At 42.2% G+C, this 12815-nt stretch overlaps 1 protein-coding gene across 3 annotated transcripts in view; it reads right to left on the minus strand.

Moving 5' to 3' along the window:
* The window catches only part of LOC113012693 (transcription factor IIIB 90 kDa subunit-like), a 134642-nt gene that overhangs the window by 113136 nt on the left and 8691 nt on the right, over positions 1-12815 (minus strand). For all 3 annotated transcript variants that reach the window (XM_026152993.1, XM_026152992.1, XM_026152994.1), the window contains one exon: positions 2689-2862. In XM_026152993.1, the coding sequence (XP_026008778.1) occupies positions 2689-2862 (174 nt within the window). The remainder of the gene's footprint in view (positions 1-2688; positions 2863-12815) is intronic.

The following is a 12815-nucleotide window of genomic DNA, read 5'->3' on the forward strand; positions in this document are numbered from 1 at the left end:
GCTTAAAGACAGGTCCATAAAGAAAAGGTTTTCCCACTTTGCCCTGACCTCAATCAATCAGCACCTTTGGGATGAACTGGAGCACAAGCTGTGAGTCAGACCTCATCAGCCAACATCACTGTTGGACCCCATTATTGCCCCTGTGGCTGAATGGGAGCAAATCTCAGCTACAAAAACCTGCTGAAAGCCTGAAACACCAAGAGAGTGGAGGAGCAACAGATTAATGCGCGTGGTTTGGACATGAGATGCCCTGCAAAACCAAAAGAACTGAGTAGACTGCTGTGCAAAATAAAACAGGTAAAGGCTGTTGTTGTTGTTTCACACCAGACGCTTTATGGAAATGACCGCCCGTTTGTGTGTCTCTAACTGTAATTATCTGGCAAAAAAATGATCACACCAGGTACCATTTCCAAAAATAACAGTCCGAGCAGTTTTGAGGACAGACCGCCTTAAAAGAGGTAAAAAGACCCAAAGTTTCTGGAGCGAGATCAGAGAGGCGGTGTGATGCAGCCAGGAGGCGGCTGTGGCTGCAGAGTAATTGCCCTACTTTCTGAGTGTGGCCACTCTCAGAAGGACACACTCAGAGGTCCATCAACATGTAAGAAGAGACTGTATTCAGCTGCAGTGAAAGAAGTTAATGATGGTAAAAGGCTTAAATAAATTCTGTATAATTTTATCATTTAAAACCTTGTTTTTGTTTTATTTCAGTAAAAACCTGGTCCTTAGTGCAAGACTCCAGTTCATCCACCGTCAGAAGCAAGCCATTTTAATGCCAACCGTATGTAAGGCCATCCTCCCTTAAAGTAGCTTTCTTCTACTCGCAGATCGCTCTGTTAGGCACGTCCCTTCTCAGTGACATCATACAGAACCAAGAGACAAGGCTAAAGATCCAAGGTCAAGATGGATTGGACACATGCAGAGGAGGGACAGTGGATATAACTGGACAAAAGATGTCAAAGATGGATCTTACAGGCAGGAGGAAAAGTAGAAGACAGAGAAGGGTCATGGATATACTGAGAGCACAACAGGATGCTAAGCATAGGATGAGATGGAGGCAGATGATTCACCACAGTGAAGAAGAAGCATAACATAAACAAGAAGTTTATGGGAAACTACAGAATTATGAGACAGCAGGAAAACTGAAAATAGAAAGAATGTATTGAAGGAAGATCAGAAAGACAAATAGAAAATTCACAACACATGAACGATCGGTGAGCGTCTGAAAATGGATGAATGATCCCAACAGTGTGGCCGCTCCTCGTAAATTAAACCCCAGGTTTGACGGATGTTTCCCTTTTTTACCCCACTCTCCTTCTGTCTTTGTCCTCATCCTCCCCTGCGACAACATTACAGAATCACCCAGCTGTGGAAAAGGAAGCGAGCGGAGCTATTTTTACCCCAGTGACACTCTTCAAAACATGCACAAACAGACAGGCCTGCGCCAACACGCGCGCACACACACAAACACAAAAGCCCAGCAAACAATGCAGCAGGAATGCATTACACCCTGCTCGCCTCTTTTCATTAGGCAAACCTATCGCGGCCGTTCTGTGCAGCAGTTACATAACGCAATCACCCTCGGAGGTGAAGTGAGTCAGGAGTGAACCCACACTGAGAGCAGAAAATAAATAAATAAAGAGCTTCTGTGCTTATGAAAAAAGGATGAACCAAAAAGTCCCATTATCCCGATGATGACACATCACTCTCGACTTCAATAAGCTGCCGTTAGCGCTGTATGAAACATTTAGAAAGGCGGTGACAGGCGGCCCGGCCTCCGCAGGCTCACATCAAAAGCAACCTGCTGGCTTTATTGTGCCACCCTCCATCGGTATAAAAGGCGGGTTTGCAAATTTAACTTGCAACTTTGTCTCAGCTAATACTGAACATCTGCTCAACCGCTGCAGGAGGAGCGCAATAGAAAGGAAAGGGTTCCCTGGTGCATGCAGGAAAAGCAGCTCGGTTATGGAGGAAACTTCTTTGATCAGGCTTCCCCTCAGAGAGCATTCTTCATTACATTCATTTAAACCAACACACAGGCAGATGGCTAACTTGCCAGCTTGACACACTTCAAATTTATCATTCTAGTTCAACTCAGCCTGATGTAGTTCCCATTAATCTCTCAATTTTGGCTCTCGGAGTCATGCTAATTTGCATTCCTTGACCCTACACATCAGACAGACACACTTACAGTCTAGAAAGTCAGCTAGCAAACAAAACTACAAAGCTGATGTTTAAGGCAGATGGTGTATTGAGTGGTGAGACCGAGAACTATTTTCTGTTGCGAAAGAGGGACACATATCTGTTTGCCATGAGACAATCGCTTAAAAGATGCCAGATATATGGCACCGCGGACAGGTAACACAAGCAGTAAGAGGCATGCAGAAAAATATGTTTTGTGTGTTTCTTCTAAGAAGGGACAGAGCTGTGAAGGCAAGCTTCATCCATAAAACAGGATGAAGCACAGCATCGCCATGGTAGGCCATTCAGAGGGTGACTTTCATATAAACACGGGCAAAGACCTTCAATTTGCTGATACTTAATCATTATTTTGCTCTTATATCCGGATGTATTTTCTTTGCAAATGCTCCATAAAAACATTTAGACAAGTGAAATAATGCAGTCGAGCAGGATATGTAAAAGGAACCTATGCTGGACATTTTATCTTATTATTCTGAGCAGAAAGGATACGCGGCGTTCCCTCGGTTCGGCAGACCATGTAGATGCAGGCGGCGATGACGTGGGAGGCTTTGCGGCCACGGGTCAGGTGTTTGATGAGTGCCATCTTGTAGAAGTTCAAAGCTGTGTCCATATGGTGCTGGTTCATCTGTAGCTGGTTCCCCACGATGTTGATGTGCTGTTTCGCTGGGGACACAAACAGACAGACATCAGCTCACAGAAACAAAGAAAAGTACAAGAGTTCTGCAACCTGCAGACTTTTAGGATCGATACAGAAAAGAAGAAAAACAAGTTTCAGGGGAGAGCTCAGCGTGTGACTGCAAGGTTTGTCTCCTGCCTGCATGAGTGCGCCCAGAAGCTGTCATGGAAAATAATTCTTGCATATTGGAAGCTTTGACCTGATGATGACGACATGTGATTCAATAAATTTACAGGGAGAATTTCATGGAAGTCCAAGTGATTTTTTCCAAAGAAATCTGACATATATCATATCTATGACTATCCAAGAAGATTTAGTTGAAATGTAAGTGAGAGATGGACACGTGGAGAGTTAGTTTCTTTTCTGTGGATGTGTTTAAGAAGCAAACCATCACATCCAAAGAAAAACATGCCCTCCATACTCGCCTCATTTTAGGTTTATTATGACAGCAAAAATCGCTTTGGCGTCTTCTGGAAAAAAAATTCAGAAAGCTGTTACAATTAAGGGCATCATCCAAAAACAGTAACACACTCCAGCATCCCTTCAACCAAAAACAATAAAGTATACCAATCAGACCCAGTTTAAAGTTTAAAGCCGGATATAACTCCCAGATCTAAAAAGTAAAGACAACAATGGTGCCCAAACCTTCCATTCTTTTACAGGAGACTATGGGCAAAAAGTCCATCGGCTCCATTCCTGATGATTTTAAAGGCTCACTCACTCATTTAATCATATTTAACAGAACATTATGTTCATTTTTTTACATTTTGGTCATTCTAAAGTGGCGTACACACAGAAAGCTATTCATCTGTCATGCATCATTCTGTGGCTGATGCTCATACCAAGCTCCTATTGCCTCAGTACCTCTCTAATGAATATACCATGCTGGAATATGTCAATCAGTGATACACTGAGCCCATAAACCCTTCAGTCACTTGCCTCAACAACTAGAAAAGTTTAATTCAGAATTTACCCACTGTGCATCACCAGGAGTTATTTTGCCCACAGTTGCTTAAGCTCAGCAACTGTCATCAACTTTCTCTAGCAACTCAACATGGGCCTGAATTCCATGGTCATTTGGGCTTTTCATGATTTCTCTGGACTTTTATTTTACCAGGATGGAATAATTGCACGGCATACATCTTTGATGCCTTTAAATATATACTGTACATACATTCACTTAAATATTTTAAGCGGTGTTCAAGGTTCTACGGTTTCTTATCTTAATGAGGCTCAGTGTTAACTTTGTGTTACCTTTTGATCATAATTGTGATTGTAATTGACAACAACTGGTAGTTTATCTTCACCAGAATGAATCAGATTTGTTTGACAGCATTCACTGGACCAATGCAGGGAACAATGAGAAAGTCCAAGGAACTCAATCAAGATCTAAGAAAGCGAACTGTAGATTTACACAAAGATCTCTCGAGCCATTTCTAAACAACTTCAGATTCCTAGATCAGTTTAAACAACTGTATATAAGTGCAAGTTACTCAGATGTGTCACCACTTTGCCAACGTCTGGATGAACCCAAACTGCCAGCCTCAGATTAGAGGAAGTTGTTTATAATGTTCAGGGAAAAACCCAGAAATTCCATGGACTGAAAGTGCCGGCCAAGAAAGAAGCTCCAAAATCAACTCTTTCAAACTCGACCTAAATTTGCAGCTGTCTATATGGACGACCTTTGCGACAAGCATTTTAAGGACATCCAGGATATAAAAAAAATTTTTTTTTGAAAAACATGGCAAGAGCAAAAATGCTCAGCTCAAGGCTCCATAACAGGACTTTGCAAATCAATGGGTGACGTCACAGACGCTAGATCCATCCACTATACCGTATATGATAAATCCAAGCAGAACCCTATATGGCAATAATAATCCTTTAGGGAACAGCCTCCCCCAGTAGTACAAGGTGTTGTTTGTTCCGTCTTCCTCACATCAGCCCCAAGCGCTCGGGGCAGATGGCTGACCTGAGCCTGGCTCTGATGAAGGTTTCTTCCTGTTTTAATCCTACTGTCGCCAAGTTCTTGCTCAAAGGGGATCATCTGATTCTCTCTATTATTGTAGCGTTTTTTAAGTTTAAAGCATCTTGAGATGACTGTTATGATTTGGTGCTATATAAATAAAATTGAATTGAATTGAATTACCTCCTATAGGAAAACTAAACAACCCATCAGACAGTAAAACAACAGTCCATGTTCAGAGCAATAAAAAAAGCATTCTGTTAGCAGTTTGCTACATCAGTATGGTGGTAATTACACAAGCATCACTTTATGCCCAGCATCATCTACAAGCATGTCGGGGCACACACACCTGTAGAGAGGCAGACGGATTTCATTATACACACGTGTGCAAATGTAAATGGGCACACAAAGACCTGCATAACCACATCTTTACACGCAAATAACAGAAAAAACACGTTTTCCACAGCTCACTGCACGGACCAGTACAGGTGTAGCCACAGGTGGAGGCTCCAGAGAGACTTTATAATTACAGTGCTGCAATGCATTTCTGTGAGTTCGTGACCTTAGATAAACTCCACATGTCAAACATTCTCATGCACGCAACCAGATGTGTGTAACCTACTAAACTGAGTTGGGTGTCTGGGAATGTGAGAGACTCGGCTCATCGTGTCTCATCGTACTGCTCCAGCCTATGTCAACACGAGCTCGTCAGACATACGCATACCCCATCGCCGTCAGCCTAAACCACGTCTGGATGAGTGTTTGTGGTCTTGATCTCTTGCGTCACCAGCTCTAATAAAACTGTACGTGCTAGTTTGGCAGCAGAGAATTTTATGCACAAAATTGATTGTTGTGGCCTTAGTAAATTCGGTAGAATGAATAATCCTGGGTTATACGTCTTCTCCTATTATTTGACTAATCCTCCTACAATTCATATGCAATAAATGCAGTATGTTTGTCTCTATGTGAGCTCCTGGATTAAGACGCTCACATGTAACTGCAACAGCTCTGCTTAGAGGCCTGACAGAGACGTTTGTTTCATTTCATTACAGTGTTATAGAACTGTGGCGGGAAAAAGGGTCAAATTTTGATCACCAAGTTTCTTATTTTACATAATTAAATGATGTTTAAATGTTTACTTTACGACATGGAGAGAACTGTAACGTTACTGTCAGGACAAAGTTTTCTACAAGATAAATGCGACAGCCGGGGTGGGAGGAAGTCTTTTACTACATCGCCAAAGCACCATCCTATTGTTAAGATGCCAATTGTTGTCCACAGAATAGATAATCGGGTGTAGGTAGCTGCTCTCTAAAGCTGTGTTTGCACAGATGTGGAGAGCCCTGTTTATTCACAGATAGAGGGCAAGTATGAGGAGAAAGGTTAGACCAACCGCTGAGCGCTGAGTCACAGTTAACTGTGTTCACATACAGGAACGGATGATTAACGCCACAGTAAGTAATTAGTGGACATAAGTGGACAGACAGCCAAAACAGGTAAAACAGCTTCTCCGACTATGATGGTTCATTTTACATCTAATTAAAGGTAACAGTAGAGTTATAGGATAGTTAGCCTAAGTTATTTAACAGTGAAAAAAGTACTCAAAAATATACAGTGATTAGTGCAATTACACATCAATTTGTTGGAAGACAAATTCACACATTCTCATGAACTTCGAAATAATCGAGTGAGCACCAGTTTGTGAAAGTCACCATGTTGCCCCGACATACATAAAACATGTTACATATGTGGTTAGAAACAAATCACAGTCACAAATCGCTCTTTCAAACTGTGACCATTTAACATTTGCCGTTTTCTCTCCTCTCTCAGTTGCACCTCTTCCTCCTGACCTAAAGCCTCACCTCCTGAACTTGTCAGGGCTCTAACACAAGTTCAAGTGGCAGGTTGCCCTGCAGTGGAATGAACCTGCCCCCCCGACCATACACACACACACACACACAACACAGACATCACATGGGGATACAAGTCAGAGAACGGTTGCATTACAGAAAAAAAAAAAAAAAACACTGAAATGTACACTACAATGGGAAAGTGCAAGAGGAAAAAAAGAGACCTCTGCTCATGCTGGGCTATAGAGGACAGCATGAGAACAGGAAACAAAAACTCTGCACAGAAAGCAGATAAATGTCCACAGTACAACATTATGTTTACACCTGAAAACATGCATAAACATGTTTATTTATTCCTGATATTGTCGCAATCACTTATCATCAGCAGATCAGACATGCAATCCTCCAGTCTCTGGACACCTGAAAAGCAACAACAGCAGCTTGTTATTAGCTAACATTAGGCCCGAGTGTCCTCAAAATCCCACAATCCCTGTGATAAACAGTTTGGAACCAAAATATTTTTAAAATGGGGGCTGCCCCCCAATACAAGGTTTTAAAAAAGGGAAGAATAAGGCACTGAAGTTGTTGCATCCTTTGCGAAAATGTTCACTGCCATCCTCTCCAACCAAGTTTGCGTCACAGATAAGTAGGACAGAGTCTCAGGATGCAGCTTTAATTAGAGCTCTTCCTCACAGGTTAAAGTTAGATTACTGGCCTTTACCTCACTCTTCAGCTCAAACCCCCAAACACTCCGTAATCGGAGGCTCTAAATAAAAAAAAATAAACACCACCTTATAACATTCACACCGACACAAACTGGGACACCCTGAAGGAGAGTGGCATTTACACATACATCTGATGGAACCATCCAGGGAGCTATAAATGCACTCCAATCTGTTTTTCTTTTTAAAGAGGTAAGATAAGGACAGCAAAGACGAACATGTACACCGCTCAACAAAGTGGAGGAGATATAGGCCAGTTAAATCTTTCAGTGTCTCACTGACAGCCGTATTAAACCAAACACGGTGTTTGCAGTAAAGGAAGAAGAAGGCAGAAAATGTGACTGGACGTGCGATGCTGAAGTACAGACAGTCTGAATGAATGAAGAGTTCATTAATGGCAGATTGACTTTTTTAGAACTGGCCTGCATCGTTGTTACAATCAGACACGAAAGGTTCAAGAATATAACAACAAGGGATCTGATCCATCTAATCGCCCTTTTCTACTTTTCTAAATCTCTTTTTTTGCTAGTTTTTCTCCTGTTGATTGGCTGTATGGAGGTTTCTCACGTGACACCATCCTCACATTGCTCAAGAGTTGTGAAGTGATACAACTACCAGTTGCACAAGGAAAATGTATTCCCACACATGCTGGTCAGTGGTTACTGGCTGTCATTGGAGGAAATTGGTTCCAAAGAGGGTGCTGCACCAAAAACCTTCTTGTGATTGCTTTTTGTTGCTAGCAGATTAGCGCTGCCACATGTAGTTTGCATGGAAGGCACCACTCAGTAACTACAAGCTAACTAGTGGAAAAAAGTGACGAGGTGTGACTCAAACTGGAAATAAAGAATATTCACATAAAAGCCAACTTGGTGTGCTGAAGCCAAAACATGAAAACAAACCCAAACACACTTGCAACACAGTAAAAGAGTATTTACATAGAAAAACACACATTTGGAACACTATCACTATCAGCCTCCGCAGTGTGGGAACATCTTGACAGCGAACAAAACAAAAGGCAGCCAACATCCAAAGAAGAGCTCTGAATTCCTTCAAGAACCCTGACAGCTGAAGACTACTCAGAAAAATATCAAGCTGCTGTAGAGAGCTCAGAATGTGCTGAAGAATAAAGGTGATCATCCCAATTAATGTCCACACTATGTCTTTGTCCCGTCTTCCTTCCCTAACAGTCACAGCAGATGGCCCCGCCCCTCCCAGAGCCTAGTTCTGCCGGAGGTTTCTTCCTGTTAAAAGGGTGTTCTTCCTTCCCACTGTCATCAAGTGCTGCTAACAGGGGGTCATCTGATTGTTGGGGTTTTCAGTTTCTCTATATTATGGCAGGGTCTTCACCTTATAATATAAAGGACTCTAAATAACTTAAAATCAAACATATATAGATAATTGACCAATATCATATTTCTTAAACCATTAATCATTAGTATTATCTTATAAACCCTATAACTATTGAGCTTTCCTATATAATGTATTTCCATGCTTTTCTAAATGTTTCAACAAATCACTGTACCCATTTCTCATTTTCTTGGTAAAATACAAAGAAATGAAGGATGGCTCAAGACTTAGTACAGCATTGTATTGCTACATCATAACTTCATATTGAGCTCAAGCGTGTTTTCACACTAAAATTTTCGCCTGAAGCGGTCTTTAAATCTACATTCCAGTCATCACGCCTACACTGCGGCACACCATGGACCAATACACGAGGGGCTGGTGATACATTATTGCCCAACACAAATACAGGAGGAGGTGGGGTCTCCGCTGCCAGACATGATTCAGTCGGTGGGGAGACAGCGAAGGCGCAGACGGCCACTGGGGAGCCTTTCCAGAAGAAAGTAGGAGGAAGAGAAAGAAAGAAGAAGAGTTGTTTCTCTCTCAGAGACGCCTGCAGACTCAAACAGCCACAGACGCCCATAAATCTGCCCACACGTGTATACACCATCACCAGCTCACTGCTACTGGCAAACACAAGCCACCAACACAACACACCATCCCACACACAAAACCAGTGCTCAGCTACTAGGAAATATTTAAGAAGATCAATGTTACTCTCAACCCTGCATAGTAGAACTGAAGCATGCACAAGCATGGTTAGCGTAGCATACAGACTAAAGACAAAAACTTGATCTACTGGCATTACTAATAACCAATACACGAGGACAACACCGTCCCTCACTTGTTTCTTTTTAAGTCATTTTCCATTATTTCAGCATATAAACCTGTGAAAAAAAGTTGGAAGCACAGTCGCTGTATAAAAAGATGGACAGCATGACAGCTCCGCAAAAAAGAAGCCAGAACGTCTCGACCATCCCCTGGTGGTCAGCTGCAGTACAGGTCATAAATCCTGTTGCCCTCCAAATGCTAATTTTTGCTGCTCCCTTATAGGCCAGCAACTGCATTTGTGTGCGTATGCATTTCCCTTTGGACAGCCTACCACTGCAAACATGCTCGTATGCATTCCTCCAATACCTCAAATGTATGTTATGGATGTGGAGGATGCTGTGCATCAGTCAAACCTGATTGGTTGACAAGGGAACTGAAATAGGTAAGCGTGCGAGAGGGGAGTTCTCCGGGACTAAGAGAACCCCCCACCCCTCCCCCAAAAAAGACTAAAAATACACAATGAAAAACAGCTCTTCAGCTCTTTGTATACTTCTCTGGTCCACACACCAACAACCGCACAAGCAAGAAAGCCCACTGAGTAGTTGTACCACATATTCATTGACAACAGATGCTGTGTGTTCCCCTGAATAACCCAGAGGAGGTGGCTGAGGAGAGGGAGGTCTGGGCCATGGTGTTTTTATGTTTGTCTCATATCAATATAATGATTAATATTAGCATTAGAACTGAATTGTGAATAGGAAAATAAATCAATAGTTTTCATTAACAAGGTTAATTTAAAATACAACACCAGTATTTAAAGAGCCTCGAGTATCTTAAGAATAAACATCACATTCATTTACTACATGGTGTGAAATATGGAGGTCTGAGAGGCTGACTAAACACTGTTTAGCATCCTGTGGAATAATTTAACCCACTGTTGGAGATTTCAACAGGAGTTTGGTTTGACTCTCCCAAAATTGATCCTGGCATGTATGATTTGTTTTACTTTAAATACATAAATAATATAAATAGTTGCAGTAAAATTGAAAACTTCACTGGGAACTAAGGACATCAAATGTCATACATTAAAAATCATCCCCTTCATGACTCAAATTAAACTTGGACTCATTATTTTACTTAAAATAACTGATATTACGGCTATTATGGCTTGCTCTATCAACAAAGTTTATACGTGGAGGTGAGTGAAACTCTAGGATATCTTTTCATTCATTTTCAACATTCAACCATTCACACAGAAAGTCATGCAAGTACTTTTTCCTACATTTAACTGCTTTTAATCCAACAATCTCATACGCAAGCAACGTGGCATCTTTGGCTATCTGCCTGTTCATGAATGAATGTGCACGACTTCCATGCAAAGGGTTTATTATTATATAAACATCATTAGTTAAAGCCTTGATTATACTTCACTGTGGACACACACACACACAGCTGGAAATCTGATGACCAAGTAGTCATTCCTGCTATACTTCCAAGTCCACTTGAAGTCTTCCACCATGTGTAGTTGGTGCACTGTGGACCACATGGTCTGCACGGTCACCAACATGAGGACAGGCACTATTTTGACATGCACTCTCGCACTCACTGTGATGATCAAATGAACGTGATTCATACCGAGCGGACCTCAGTGGACTCGCACAGTGAGGTCACTCAGTAATCAAGGCTTTATGTATGAAAACTAATCTTGACCTCAGCTGGGGACCGGGCAGCTCCTCCTGCTTCCTCTCCACCACATGATGATGTTCAGTGTAAAAACATGGACGAGGCTGCCCTCCGTAGCGTCAGGGTATTTAATGTAAACCCAAGTTGTTTGACAACAGAGCGAGGTGTTTTTATACTCTTATGTTGTTCCCAGTTATATCCACACTGTATCTCCTTGCTGATGAGCATGTATAAGCTGCAAGCTTATCCTTTCCTAAAAGTTCAAACCATCCTTCAGACTCCATGTGACAGCAGAATAAAGCCCCCCACACATACACAAACAGCATGGTAGAAATATCCTACATACAAGCCTCCATCCTCACCCAGTTACAAAACACACACGCAGCATTTAACAGCAGTATTCCTCAATCCACACCCTCCTATCGCTCCCTGCTAATCCCCTGCATCCATGCGCACACTGCCGTTACTCAGCGCCTGCTGCAGTCTGACAGCCCTGTGACTCCGTGGCTCTGTCGCATTAAACATCATCAGCTGAGCAGACGGTCGTCGCTGCGGTAACCAGCTGCTGGCAGTCGATGTCTGGGCTCTCTGTCCGGCTGCCAGCAGCCAAGCGGTTGCTCGTTTGTGTCTGCAAGTTGTTGATGCGTTTTTAAACTAAAGTCCCGTGTCAGCAAGAGCTCCAGGGACACCCACCAAGACCCCTCGAGGTTCCCACAGGGGCCCCCAGCACTTCAATTTAGAGCATGACAGGTTGATAATATCAGCTGACAGCAGCTTATCCTACACACAAAGAAAATCCAAAAGAGGAAAAAGAAAAAAAAAATCCATTCTGGGAGGACACTGGAGTCAAAGTGAATACTGATTTTCCCATTTGGAACAACTCTCACACCACCTCGGATGAAGAGAGCATGCTCAAATGTACTAGAAACACTCTGCTTTCAGAAAGGTGAGCTTTTACGTCACTTGGTTAAGTGGCAGAAAATGTGCAGCTCCTCAAAGCTTTACAGCACATGATGGTGACTTTAAATTCACTGTTAAGACTGTTTTGGCTCACCATTGCTGCTCTCTCAGTGGTGTTTTCACCACAACACTCAGCTGTTTTCACAGAAAACACTAAAACAAAAATCTTGCTGGGTACTACCAAAAAAGGCATAACACCAAAACAGTAAGCAGACACAAAAACTAGAAGTTGGGGTGCTTTCACAGCTGTGGCGTTTAGTCTTTTTAATCCCAGCTGTGGTTCTTTCTTCCACCCCGACACATCTGGCCAATAAGGGGACTGAACATCCTCACGTGGTTTGTAGTGATGCCGTTTGGTTTAATTGGATTTTTCTGTGTGAAAACAAACCAAGCTACAAAACAAAAGCTACAAGTTTACAAACTCACCAACTGATTCTGACCAGAATAAACGAACTACAAGTGAAAAAACGCCTTTAAAATACTAGCAAATTTAGCAGCTGAAGAGTCAGGCTTCCCCTCACCCACAGCTGATGGCAGCCCCTCCCTGAGCCTGCTTCTGCTTGAAGTTTCTTGCTGTTAAAACTTTATTTGCCTCAATACATTTTTATGTAAAATGACCTTTTAAAACACTTCTAACCCAACATTAG

The sequence above is a fragment of the Astatotilapia calliptera genome, chromosome 19 (genome assembly GCF_900246225.1).
Source record: "Astatotilapia calliptera chromosome 19, fAstCal1.2, whole genome shotgun sequence".
Lineage (NCBI taxonomy): Eukaryota > Metazoa > Chordata > Actinopteri > Cichliformes > Cichlidae > Astatotilapia > Astatotilapia calliptera.